The sequence below is a fragment of the Atta cephalotes genome (assembly GCF_000143395.1).
Source record: "Atta cephalotes unplaced genomic scaffold scaffold00004, whole genome shotgun sequence".
Taxonomy (NCBI): domain Eukaryota; kingdom Metazoa; phylum Arthropoda; class Insecta; order Hymenoptera; family Formicidae; genus Atta; species Atta cephalotes.
The window spans coordinates 6,361,045-6,376,317 of record NW_012130068.1 but is presented as its reverse complement, the minus strand read 5'-3'; the positions used below and the strand labels follow the sequence as shown (position 1 = coordinate 6,376,317).

Below are 15,273 nucleotides of genomic sequence, written 5' to 3'. Positions count from 1 at the left end.
ATGTGTCACGTCGAGATGCTAATCTTCGCTGCTTCATCAGACGTAGCTCTTGATATTCATTATTCAAATGACAGGGCACTGACGATAACGCTCGAATCGGGAAGCGATTGCAGCGCAATGTAATGAGATTTCGATTATCGAACGGATAATCGAAATACTCACTGTCGTTTCGCGGGGAAACGATTGACTCGATATGCGAGAAACAAGTGGATTCATGTTCGATAAAACGATAACGGGGTAGTATGACTCAGTGTAGCATATCAAATTGATTTTTCACACAATCTCTACGAAACGTACTAGAAAATACATACCTATCAACGCAATAAAATCTTATTGCTGAAGAAATTTAATATCGATTACTTAAAGGAACGAGGAAAAGGAAATGAATAGTAATAGCATGCGGAGAGAATATTGGCGAATAAAAAATTTCGTATTTGTGTTGGAAACGATCCATGTGAGTTCTAGTTAAACTTTTGTGGTGAATTTTTTACCATGTTCGAGTGTTAATTTAATTAAGTTATTTAAATAGTTTGCGTTAAATTAATATTCAATATTTTTTAGCGTTAAAAGAACACAATTTATGAGTGAGTGAACAAACAACATAAAAATGTATTTTAAAACATAAATTGTAAGATAAATAAAATATGTATGTTATAATTAAATATACGTAAATGTTAATTTTACTGGAAAAAACACTTTCATGATTTATTTACAAACTGTGTCAGCCTTATCTTTTTTGTGTGTATTTTTTAAATAATATTTATCACGAGCGTACCAGTTATCTTCTAACATATTCATTTTATGTTAAATTAAATATATAAATTTGAGTGGACCATTTGAAACGCTTGAAATATGTTAAATTTAACACAAATTTTCTAACGGTGAATTATTCGTAGAACTAAGATTGCTTTGAACCAAAATTTTTACACTGCTTGCGAGTCAAAATGTCTTTATAGAAGAAAGGTGCTCGAGTAATCGAGATAAGTGACGCCTTAAACCAACACGAAATGGTTGAAAACGAGAGATCGAAAGAGGAGCAAGAACTTGTCGAAGGGAAATGAAAAGAAGGAGAGGGTGGTAGTAACGTGCGCTCTCTCTCTCACATGTCATCATATCTGGTGCATGACAGCTGCCGCCTCTTGCTCAATCGGAGAAATATCAAGTCTATTAGCGGGAAATGTATTTCGAGATATAAACCGCTACACGCTTATGAGATCCGAATTGAGAAAAGAGAGAGAAAGAGAGAGAAAAAGAGATACGAAAACTTGGCAGAATTGATATCCTGCAAAATACTGCTACGAATTTTTTGAGTAGAGGTACCTCAGTCGGGAAAATTCGAAAAAAATTATCGGAAAAGTTCATTTTAGTTTGGATAAAATAAAAAAATTCGAATCTATAAATAACTTAAAATAAAAATATAATGAGAATAATAAGATTATTTTTAAGCAAACATTTTTTTTAAATTTGAAGTTCCAAAATGATAAATGAATCGTAATGTATATAATATATATCATGTAATTATAATGAAATCAAATGTAATTGGAAAACTTAATTCAACGAAGTAGACAGGAATACCCAGAGAAAAGTTTCTTCGATTTAAAAAAATATTTCTTTGCTATGGTTAAAGAAAAGAATTTCTTTAATTTGAACATCATTTCTTTAATTTAAACATTATTTTTTGAAATTAAATAAAAAATGTTATTCGATTTAAAGAAATTATGTTCAAATCGAAGGAATTATTTTCTTTAACCATATAGCAAAGAAACATTTCTTTAAATCGAAGAAACCTTTCTCTGAGTGAATAAAATTTCAAGCACACTGAAAGAAAAGATTGGCTGAATATAGCATAGCATTTTTAATTAATTGCAGCAGTCAATTTTTGATTGCGTTAGCCTATCGAAATCCTATACTGACATTGCGGATAAACTAACGCAACCAAAAAATTGGCTGTCGCAGCCAATTAAAAATGTTATTTTTCTTTCAGTGCATGAGCACGAAAAAAACAAATTCATTCCGTGTTGCTCTGGTCTCTGTAATGTTAACGCACTTTGCAAGCGCTAATCCGTCAACACCGTAATATGGAATTAATCACACTGTATCAGTTTAGAACGCATCTTGTGTAACTCCATGATTATCGACTATCAAGCCGATACGCGCGCTTGAGTGATCATTGAAGCGACGCGATGATCTTGCGAAGAGGAACTCAGTGCGCTGATTCTCGCGTTCATGAGTTATAACTACGAGCAGGAAATCGATCGTTATCAAAGATAGATCGTTCACGGGCCTTGAGGCGAGGTAACATTTCGCCTAGGTCATGTCCAGAATAGTCAATCCCGGACGTCGTAAAAGCGACACTTGACGCATTCGCGCGCCGCACGAAGTCCAGCCTATACGCTCTTTTGTCCGGTGCCAAATAATTCCTGGGGGGGGGGGGGGACGTGGCAAAGAGCGTAACGACAGGAACGAGGAAATAAAAGGATGATAAAAAAGGCACACAAACTAAGTGCTAATGTAATCCACTAATTGCAATGTAATCTACTTTCTACAGGAATTTACACTTAATAAGATATTTTATACTTTTATGCTTTAGCGATATATGTCTGCATCTGAAATTAAAAGAAAATGTGGCACGTGGCTGGTGGCATATTAATACCGTTATTATAATTTCAGGAAATACAATATTACGATATACTGTACTGAAATAATTGAATACATCGATGCATTATTCTTAGTTACTTCATACGCATGATATTTTTTATAATAAACATGTCGATAAATATAGCTAACGCGGTGCAAGAAGATGATACGTCGTCGCATTGATTACTTTCGACGAATTGATTAAGATTAATGATTAATTCGTTGGCGCAACCTTCGTCAGATGATTCGTCTCAGCGAAATAAGCTTCGGAATACCTACGACTTTTACGAGCAAATGCGTGATTCAGCACGCGCTCATTGTAAGCCGTTCACGTATAATCCGTACGAACGAGATCATTGAGAAGTGGTCGATAATTGAGCGAGTGACTCACCGCAAAGCGATTCGAGAATGTCAATAATCAAACGAAGAGCGAGCGGAGAGAACGTGGCATTTAACGTGTCGATATTGAATTCGCCTCGCACTCGGGAAAAATAATTATACGTGAAACGATCGAAATAGCGTAATCAAGAAATCTCGTGGTCTGCCTAGTGATGGGTACACTCGTATATAATTCAAGGCGGAAATTGTATCATTCAATCGTGTCAATAGTATGGTTTTCTCGAGCAAAATACTCGTTAATAACAAAAACGTACGCTAATGTATTAATGTATGCCCCGTAATGAAAAATTATCGTTGTAAGAACTTCGAAGGCAAATATGATTATATCGCTGAAATCGAGGTAATCACCTGCGCAAACAATTGACCTAATTGAACTAATATGGTTGACATGGTTTTAAGGCAATATGCACCCATATATCATCAACACTTTAATGTCAAACTCCACTCATTTTTATTAATATTATCTTTAAATCGAATAATAAAAAAATGCTTAAAAACTCATAACAGGAATACATTTTTAACGCTAAAAAGAATATATGGAATACACTAAAGTTTTTGTTAATAATTTTATTTTTAAAAGAATTTTTCAAGTTTAGAACTAAAAAATAAGATTGTGAAAAAACATCAAAGCGCTCCAAATTATTATTTTAAAATTACTTCGAATCACTATTATTTTCATCAGGACCTACATATTTTAGTTACGGTAATTAAAAATACTTGAGCTTCAAAGAATTTCATAACAAAGCTCACTTTTCTTATTCTATTACAGAATATAATATAAAAATTAATTTTTGTTATTCAATTTATAAGCCACAAATAAATATATATTTATCACACGATTAAAAATATAAATAACACTTCATTATTTCAGTTTACAAAACAAATTGACGAATAATAAAAATGAATGATTATTGACAAGGACTTACTTGCTCCTTGTCCTTTTCGGTAGCCTCATCTTTGTCCTTTTCTTTATCCTCGGCGGACTCCGTGTGCGGTGCTATGCCGTTGGTGGTAGGCTTCGTGTCGGCCTCCTCGATCCTCTCCAGCTTGCCGTCGCCAGGTGCGGCCGCATCGCCGACGACACCTCCTTCAGCGGGTACTCCCTCCTTCTTCGGCGTCGTCGTTATATCCACGGACCTCTTGCTCTGTCTCGCTCCCATGTTTGCTTTTTACCTTCTCGTGCCACCTGTCTTTATCTCACTTGCTTTCTGGATGCCAGGTGGTGTCCACCTAAATCGTCCTGTAATCAGAGCAAAAGAGTCGATTAAAATAAATAATACTTTGCTCAATTTTCCATTTTTGCAATTTTCCAAAACATGACGAAAAGTAAAACTAATATTTATAGCGTACAATTAAGATCGATAAAATTAAGATTGAAAGGAGAGAGCAAGAGCTGACATATCTGTGTTCGTTTGGGTTCTGCAATTTGACGCAGTTACACGCGTCGATCTGCACAGCGATTTCGCCGCGGATAAGTTCATCCATCTCGTGAATACGTTGAGGAGGGGGAGTAACTTTCACCTTAGCCAGAGATACTATATCAGAGATCCTCTCAGCGAATTTACTCCGTGTTGAACGTGAAGATCTGGTTATAAAGACAAACGAATCCGAAATATACAGCGATCGCGATTCGAAAACGACGTAACTTACATTCACCTGCGTCAGATTAATCTGATAAGAGAGATATATGTTTATCGATACGCAGCCGCGCCCTTCATAATTGATTGCGACTTTCGCGCAGGTGTTTCTCACTGTTCCGTTTTTTCCATTCTCTCGAAAAAACTTCTCGTTAAAAATTCATTTGTACCGTACACGACAATGTAGAACGGCTTGGACGATAATGAGTCGTACGGAAGACAGTTCAGAGCACAAAGAACAGCATAACGGAAAAGCTCTTTCATCAGGAAACAACTAAGCATTGTTTTACCCAAGAATTCGTTTCTATTATGTGTATTCGGCTAAAACGCGAAAAAAGGAGCATGAAAAAATCAGTAAACGCGTGAAAGCATTTGTGTTAACAATATCAAGCTATACAAACAATGTTTATGTACATATTGTAACGTTACATATAACTGAGTATATGCTGTATCATTGTGCGATGGATATAAATATCTAACGTTGATCACGAGCTTATTTCCGACGTTTTCCCAATTTAGAAATGAACTCATAAAGATGCCAAGTTCGAAAAATCCCGATGAATTATAGATTGCTTTTACTGCATTACTTATGTTATGTGTGACACTTCTTATTTTTTATTTTTTGGTGAACTTGTGATTACACTAACTTGATAATAGCATAAAAAAATATTTCTAGTTATGGTTAGTCAATAAACTATATCCAGAAAAAGGTTTCTTCAATTCAGAAAAAATTTGTTAAATTTGTTGCTATACGATTAAAGAAAAGTTTCTTTAATTTAAATGTCATTTTTTATTGGAATGTGTCAAATAAATTTTTATTTTTCTCAAAGATATTTTCGCTTTCATTTAAAAAGATTAACGAAAGAAACAATGCCTTCAATTTAAACATAATTTTTCTCTGGAGGTGATGATTTTGTAGGGTGAATAAAAGTTTTTAAAATTATCACTACACGAAAAGTACGATTTTCCTGTTATCTAAAAATTAAACTAAATATAAAGCTGAAAATAATTTTGTTAAATTATGCTGAACGTTCAAACTGCTTGTTAAAATAACACATTTTTTTACAGTATTCATGTTTGAATTTCCTGTATAATTATTTCGATGGTCCAACAAAATTATTTTTTAGATCTGTATCTATCTAAATTTTTGTTAGATACATTTTCTTTTTTATGGAAACATCTAAAAATTTAATTATAGATCTAAAAATTTTGTTGAACTATTAAATTGAATATTAAAATAATTATATAGGACATTCAAACATAATGAGAGCAATGCTACAAAAAAATGATGCATAATACGCAAAATCATTCTGTCCGTGTACAAAACTAGTAATTAGTAATTAATCATAGCTAGAAAAATACAATTTTTACATTATCAGGTTAAGTAAGATTAAGTTTAAATGCAAGTTAAAATAAAAAAATGAAAAATTGGACGAATCACTGTATTACCTGTGACACTCGAAAAAGAACAGAAATACACGTTGTCGTCACGATTCTGATTATCCTCGGAAAAGGAGAAAAATAACTCGTTGGAAGTGGTCGAGGAGAGCACAAGCGAGGATAACGGTATCGCGATGATGACTTCGCTAATAACGAAAGCGGAAACGCGCGCGCTGTACCGAGGGAACGGCTGTGAAAAACTGGCACGACGAAGCGCGCTAAAAGCCAGGCTTACCTAGACCGCTCGTTTGTTGTGCGCGCGTTAACGCGCATTTAAACGACCACGTGGCTCGAGTGCTCACGCACGTATCGCCATCGTATGCGTACGCGCGAGCAGCTGACAGCCGTGATGCGTAACGCATCTGTGGTCGCGACGAACTTACACGAGGTCATCCTTTGTGTGCCAATCGATAAGGAAGCTCAAGAGAGAAAAACGGAAATGATAAATGATATGATTTGATTGGCCAAAGCAAATATATAGATGTAAGTAAATAAATTGAGTATAAGGAAAAACTTCGTTCGAATTTAAAATTCATTCGAATGAATTCTTTGATTTTTTTTTTGAAATATCAAAAATGGATTTTTTTATAGTAAAAAAATGCTTTATTAGATATTAACTCTCTTTGAAGTCGTAAATACGGAAAATAAATATTTTATTTAAAAATAATAATGCTATTCTTTCAAGCCGCCGAGTCACTTTTATGAAAAAATGTTTCTCCTTTTTAAATTCTAAATATATTTATTTTGACACAATATTTAACATATTGTTATAAAAATAATGTCATTTTGTTATTAATATTAATATGAAAATTAATTATCTCAATTAATTTTTAATTAAAATATTTAACATATTGTCATAAAAAATGTTTATAGAAGAGAGAGCTTTTATGTCAATATACAAAAATTAATTAAAATGATTTTTATATTAATAACAAAAATTTCTATAACATTTTTTTATAATAGTATATTAAATATTACGATTGATAATTAGAACTTAATAAATAAAATTAATTAAAATTATTTTAACTGACTTTCATGTTAATGACATAAAAATTCCAATAAATATTTTTTTATAACGATATGTTAAATATTACAATTAGAATTTAAAAAGGAGAGAAACATTTTTCCATAAAAATAACTCGGTTTAAATAACATTATTTTTTTTAAATAAACGGTTTTAGTTTAGTTAATATTTATTTTGATATTTAAAAAAAAATCAAAGAATTCGTAAACAAAATTTTCTCTTACGCGTAATTTATTTGTTTTGTATTATAAAATAATTAAATATATTCTTTTTTATTCCTTGCAATAAATTATAGAGATGCGTCTATATGCGTATATCTTATATATGTAGAGTAAGATAAGTTCTATATATAACGGTGACAAATAAAGAATAAACCAATACATAAATGCTCTATCTATACTATTACATTTTTATTTCGATTTAAAATATGCAGTTTTCTGTACGCCGTGATCTATCTAATAATCTTTTGAACGTTTCTCCTCAACACTTCATATTGATGTTTAAAAAATTGATAGAATCAAGTTCGAAAAGTCAATAATCCTATCAGCATGACGTATAAGCAACTCTCGCTTTTAGACAGATCTATAACGTTTCGTCATGATTATATATTTACTTATACTATCTATATTTCCATTTTCAGATCAATTTATCGACAAGTCCTGAATTTCGGTTATGCGTCCAACTTTGTGGAAACTTTGTGAATGCAATAATGTTTGAATTTCCATCGCACAGTTTCCGGATCTTCGCCAAGAAAAAAAAAGTTCCATTAACGAACACAATTTTCATCGTGCAACGCAAGGCGGAATTGGCTTTCTGCTTTCTAAAGGCGATTCGTTTCTCGAATGAATTCGTCCAGCGCATTCCTCGCGCTACACACGTCGCAGTTAAGTTACGCTGGACGAATGAAAGTCAGCGAGTGAACAGTTGCATTTAGCGCTAATTGAGCGATGAGAATATGTAAGTTGATTCCCTTTCGCGATTGAATTTCGTTTTGCGAAAACAAGAAACTGCACGCGTCAATGTGAAGTCGCGAGTTGCGAAGCGACTGTGCCGGCTATATCACTGTCACCGCATAACGCCATTTGTTTCAAGGTATCCTATTCACGGTGCATTGCACCTCGTATACGTAGCTATGCACTATGTATCGGCTGACACACCACATGTCTAGCGTGCGTGACGAATACCGAGACGGAAACATGATGACACAATATTGTCATTTCCATGATAATTCCTCCTCGCAGCTTCACTCGCATATTTTTGACACATTCCATCATCACTCGATAACGTAATGTAAAAACTTCTGTATTAATTAAAATTATATAGAAAACCGACTAATTTTTGCCGTTTAAATATTTCTATATCTTTGAAAAAAAGAAAAAAAGAAAAATGGTTTAATTATTTACACATTATAGCAAAAGTCACAGAAAATCTAAAAAAAATGTAATAAAAAACTCCGCATTAATTACAATTTAGGGGGAAAATTAGATCTCGATAAAATGTGTTAGTTTTCACATTATTATAATGTAAATTATAATTATGTGTAGTGAATAAAAAAAAAGATATCACACACAAATTTTATTCAATAGTGAATAATTTTCGAGCTACTCGGAGAAAGAGAGCAACTATAAAAATGACAGCTATAAAAGTTTTGTATTTAGTTAGAATTAAATACACACATATACATATAGTTAAATAAGCTATTTTATAGTTATTATAATTTAAATAATTTATTTTACTACATTATTAAATTATTCAGCTATCTAATTCTACTTATTACTTGTGTAGTTGTCCATCACTATGCCTTTTTGTGAGTACAAAGGTGCTCTATAAACACGAGTTTTACAACTTTGATACACTACAGTGAGAAAAAAAAGTTCAATTAAATAAATTAATTTTTTTTAGAGAAGAATGTATATTTAAGTCAAACATATTTCTCCAACGAAAGAAATAAAGATAAGCTAATTTAATTTAATCAAAATGAACATTTTTGTTCTCAGTGATGCAAAAATCATTCATTATTGAGTTTTGTGTCTTTTGTTCGTCACATAAACTACGTTACATAAAAACTAACTTCATTTCACTGAACTTATTCAGTCTACAAGCATAAGTAAACTCCCACACAGAGATTATAAATAATAGATAACAATCTCTCGAAATGAATCCTCTTCATTGATAGACAGAGTACGAGCCATTATTCGTCTTCGCCCCCGGAAATAATAGGACACAATACCGCCCCTATGGACCAACGAATGGTATGTTCCCCTTCGACATAGCCAAACTTTCGGAACCAATTGCAGTAAGCTCGACACAAAAGCGCGCCACGTTGTCGAGAGGGATACGATAGTTGAGCCCGTTCCGCATCGTTTCATCTTTATTTCTTCCGGGATTACCGAATTAGTAGAATAATTTGGGTAACTTTACCGGGAATAAATGAGAACATCGACTTGTGATATACGCTCACCCTACGCGATTAATTTATTCTCGTGTGCACCCCCAAGAATCGCACATTTCATCGCGAGATTTCTTGAAAGATTTCACATGCCGGAAGAATCATCATCGAAGCATTCGTAAAAATAGAAAAAAAAAAGAAAACATAATTAGTCTGCTATATTAAGCAGTGGCAGGAAGAGTCTCGACAAATATTTATATTATCCCATATTGTGCTCGTTGTACGCCACGTGGTTGCGTCGTTACGGTAAGAAATAGCATCGTACGCCCAAGAAGCAAGCACCATGATTACACATGTCGATTTACAAGAGAAGAGCGTGGGAAATAGAAAATCGTCTTTCCGAGAAATTATTATATTCAAATAAAAGAAATTATAAGAGTTAAGAGCTACGAGCCAAAACAAATAAATTTTAATGTATATGTGATACAGTTTAACATTAAATAATATAAAAATAAAAACAAGAAAATATGTCTATGTAAAACTCTCTACAAGTTTTTTACTCAATTTACGTTTTTCTTTATTAGATTTTACTTTGATACTTGCAATTTTTTTAAAAAGTTATATAATGCTATTAAGTTACGCGTTAATATTAGAGTCCGTATTAGATTTTTAAAACACTGCCTTAAACATAATTTGGTTCTACCACATTTATACTTAAACATACTTCTTAAATAGGATAATATTTCTTTTTATAACAATTATTTTTATAATTATTTTTGAATGCGATCCAACATAATAATGTAAAAGCAATTTTGCATATAGTTATTTACATTACACTAGAAGTAGTATTTTCAAGATGATCAACCATACTTCTTTTATTGTGCCTTTTATTGTGTCTGTTTTCTAGTAGTTTTTTTATTTATTTGGACAAAATTAATGACCGTTTTATAGAGAGTTTTATGTAGACATATTTTATCTTGTTTTTACTTTTATGTTATTAATATAATGTTAACTGTATCACATGTACATTAAAATTTCTTGTTTTGATTCATAGCTCTTCTTAGTATAATTTCTTTTATTTGAATTATTTGAACCATACTTTATTATGTATTATTATATTCATTTTGTGTGACAGCCGAGCTTCTCTTTTCATGAAGAAAAATATAAAATACATAATACTAGAATTTTAGTAATTTTGAAATTGGCAATTCAATGAATAATTGTTGTATAACCATACTGTAAGATACTTTTTATTTTTCTAAATTAAAAATTTTATACTATTCTTAATCCATAAATTATCATCTCGATAGAATTTACTTTAAGAATATTTCCAGTTTTGAGAATAGTATGATTTATAAAATAATCACTTGAATCTTTTTATCCTGCACCTTCGATGTTTTTGCTTTCAGGCAAGTAAAGTTTATCATAGTTCAACAAAAATAGCCAGAATATTTTTATCAGTCTTGTAAGATAAAAATTACCTAGTCATTTTTCTCCGTGTTTCTCTTCACTTCGCGTCGCGTTAATCATAATTCGAAGCGCGAATTTCCGGTGGGATGGAGGAAGGTCACGGAGGCGTATCGCGGAGTTATATTTAGAGGCGGTGTGACATCGGCCAGGGCTTTGCATCGCAAGATAAACCCGTTGCCGATGCAGCGCGCCGAATAAGCGGCGCGTATCTGGAAAAACATGATCGTTGTTTGCGCGTGAAAGAACGAAACGCGCGTGCACTTGTGAATGCGTTTCTCTCTCGGCTCGAAGTTCCCCGCGATAAAAATAGTCTCGTGGCGGAGAAAGGAAATTCATCGCCACGCGAAGAAAGAAAGAGAGATACGCTCTTCCGTAGTCGATCTATGCAACGGAGCATGTACATGCTCTCTCTTACGTTATTTATTTTCTTTGTTTTGTTAATCTCTTTTTCTTATTCTCCCTCCTCTCTCTCTCTCTCTCTCTCTCTCTCTCTCTGTACTGCGCTTTGTCTTTCGTATTAATAATCTCGCATACAGTTCTCGTCAACGACGACCATTTGTATCATCTTCAGAGAGGAGTCATCGCGTAAAACTGGTAATGCGAGATGTCTTGCGTAAGAGTAACGATAATTGAACGAAGATATTTTTTCATATTTTAAAAGTTCGCTGCGCAGGCATTTAACAGCACGCTCGGTAAATTGCGAGCTATGCAATTATTAGACTCTTCAAGCAGTTGCATTGGCTCCATGGAAAATTTCTAGTAAATTTTATAAAATTGACAGATCCATGTAGAAACAGGCGTCTACTTATATAACATTCACTTTACTTTTCTGATAAGTAAGATTTCTGATCATTTTGTAGCTATAATGTATGATACTTTTTACATTTCATAAAATAAATTTTATTATATGCTATTTACTGCAATTTGTTACTATTTCTTCTATATCTATATAAATTATCATATATCTGAACAGAATTTATTTTATTGAATATTTTTTTCTTTAACGCTGATAAAATTTACTTTATTGTGCAGTAAAAAATACAAGTGTATACAAAAGTCTTGAAAGTTCTTCGTGGTTGCAGAAGAGTGCTTGCTCTCGAGAATGGTATGATTTATTTTACTATAAGATAATAATCACTTGAACGGATTTTACTACAACGTACGTAATGTACATTTTACCTTACATCTCCAATATTTTTATACTTTCAGGCAAATAAAGTTTATCATAAGTTCAGCAAAAATAGCCAGAATATTTTTACTAGTCTTGTAAAATTACTCAACCGTTTTTCTCCGTACATAAAGTAATTTTCCTAAGTATGTAGATATTCCACTGCTTATTCACTTGCGAATGATGCAACATATTATATTTATAATGTCGAAGTTTCGTTGTATGGAACAATATTATTCTTGATCAAATACAGACTCTGTAATATTTCAAATATTTATAAAACCATTCTCACTGTCTCAATGACATGAAATATAAGTAAAACGAATACAAAAATACCTTGACATGCTTGAAAAAAATTCGCCAAATCAAATCTGACAACACTGTCGTAATAATTCTACTACCACGCATTCTCTTCTCAAATAAATAGTTTTGCGGCGCGCGTTGCGAAATGGCGTTGCGCCTCGAGGCCACAAAGATGGAAATGCGCACGCGAGAAGGCGTGTTGAATATATACCGAGAGTCGTTGCGGTCGCCAACGAGTGCGCGATACAAGATAGATATTCCGCAATTTTTTCGCGCGTGTTCTTTGATAAAAGATGTGGGAAAAAACGCGAAAAACTATGAGATAATTAAAGCCGACAAACATAATCACATTAAATAAAGCACAACACTGAATGAAAGCCAACATTAGATAAAAATTGTGCAAAAGAATATGTATTAATAAAGATTAAATACAGATTTTTCAATCCTTGTGATGTCGTTATCCTCTTCAACATAAATTATCGAATTAAATTATCGAAATAAATTATTGTGCGTACAATGAAATGTTGGCTTTCATAGACTCCATTTAATGCGATTTATTTTATTTCAAGTCTTTGTCTTTACATATTATTTTAAATAACTTAAGCTGACTGTAAATATGTTCTGGTTATACATATACATATAAACAAGAAATATAAAATCATATTATCATACTGATATGAATCAGAAGTTTGATTATCGTAATTGAATTTCTGATAATCTTAACAATGTTTGATAGATTTAAGTGTCTGATTTGTAACCTTCTAGTTGAATCTATCTGAATTCTGGTTAATGCAGCAAGACTTTTTTTTCCAATGTACGAAGACGAAACAGCTCCTATTTTTTCCTCATCTTATCCGCTTCGTTCGAAGCAAACGAGCATCAGAGGTATAATGAGTGCTGAGATTTCTTTCGGCCGTATCGCTCAATTGATTAATAAGCGCATTCAGAGGTCGATGCCGTCTATTAAAGCGTTAACAACGATATAACGACCATCGTCGACCGCCGTTGTGTGAGAGAATTCCTCAGCCATGGCGATAACGCGAACGATAAGCGATGCACAGAGAAGAAAACGAACGGAACAAGTTATTATGGAACTATAATGAGACAACGACGACAAGAAATGGCCGGAAAATTGGATACCTCACGGCGATTTCAAGGTTACGCAGGTGCAGACATCGATGACTCGCATATTCGTGCGTGGAGTTTTCTATTGGTGCTTGTTCTTCGTCTTCTTCGAATTCGCGCCTGTATCCTGATTTTTTAACCTAACCTAACTTTAAAGATAGTATCGGTATCATTGTTTTTTTATCATGCAAGCCAGTATTCATAGTTGATTTTTTAAGAAACAAAGATGACTCTGCGATTAGCTTATGTTATTTTAAGATTATTTTACTTGAAAGATAGTCTTAAATACAAAAACCGAAAACTGTGAATACCTACTAAACATATAATAGAATATCTCGTCGAATATCTATACAATGACAATATAACGATAGTGAGTACTATCTCATTCAGGATGTATTACGCATTTCTTAACAAAATAAAAAGTTATATTAAAAAATTATTGATTTGTTTGTATTATATATTTGAAAGCAATACAAAAAGTTTATCTGTGATTTAGAACCAGAATAAAAAATTATTTCAATAAGATGTAAATATGTTTTTAAAAAATAATTAAAATAATTAAATTTTCATTTGAACTACGAAATATCATTAAATATTAATGTTGATCCATGTTGATCTTCTTGAACTGTTGCATACGTATATGACATTCATTTTCATATAAAAAAATCTAAATTTCCAATTCGAATCACTTTTTGCAAAAATTATAATCTGATAGATTCTTCTAAAGTATAGAATCAGAATACTGAAATATTTTTTTCACTTCTTGCTATTATTAGCAAGACATAAGTTTCGATCAAATTTCTAAACACTAGTCCAGAGTTGCCACAGAAAATAAATTTTAAAATTCCCTTTTCCAGATTTTCTAGATGAGAATGGAAAACTTTCCAATGTAAAATATGTAAATTTTAACACATTTAAAGAATTACAGAAAAATCTAGCCTATATTATTAAAAACAACACAAAAAAGGCTTTAGCATATTAAAATTTTGGGTGCAAATTCGAGCCAATCAAATAAAAATATTGAATAAAATAAAATATTGAATAAAATTTTAATTATTTTATTAAAATCATTTAAAGTGTGCAAGTTTTAAACGTATTTATAAGCATCAAAGATAGGTAATATTAAAAAATCATATCAATTATCTGGAAGCATCTATCTATCTAGGAGCAATTTAAAGAAATTGTGAACAAATTTCAAAATTCCAGACTTTTTTATATTTTCCCTGACTTTTCCCGGTTTTCTCGATTTTTCCAAGTCTGTGGCAACCCTGTAGTCAAATACATCTCGCTAAATTTATCTGATTCGGCGAATAATACGGCGCGATACGATTAAAAATTTCCGCATCTCTCTATCATCGCATTGCAAGCAGCGAGCTAATCTTCGAGTATGAAGAAGGATATTCTATCTGTCAACGATAAGACGATAGATAACTCAAAATCGATATTCACAACCTGACTCAACACTCACTGTCGCATCCGCTGACTCATCCGATGCTCCAAATGACACACGTATTCTTCACGATAAACAAAAAATTCTCTTCTACGACACTGCGCGAGAGTGCGCTCGTCCCCTAATTCCCACGGGCACGAAACATCCGTACAAATGTGTGCGTGCGTGTTTTGTGTGTGTGTGTGTGTGTGTGTGTGTGTGTGTGTGTGTGTGTGTGTGTGTGTGTGTGTA

At 32.6% G+C, this 15,273-nt stretch overlaps 1 protein-coding gene across 1 annotated transcript in view; it reads right to left on the bottom strand.

Annotated features, from left to right (window-relative positions):
* LOC105626171 (nascent polypeptide-associated complex subunit alpha, muscle-specific form) overlaps positions 1 to 15,273 on the bottom strand; it is a 119,540-nt gene that overhangs the window by 44,237 nt on the left and 60,030 nt on the right. The window contains exon 2 of the mRNA XM_012207482.1: positions 3,963 to 4,276. Coding sequence (XP_012062872.1) covers positions 3,963 to 4,196 — 234 coding nt within the window. The 5' untranslated portion in view covers positions 4,197 to 4,276. The remainder of the gene's footprint in view (positions 1 to 3,962; positions 4,277 to 15,273) is intronic.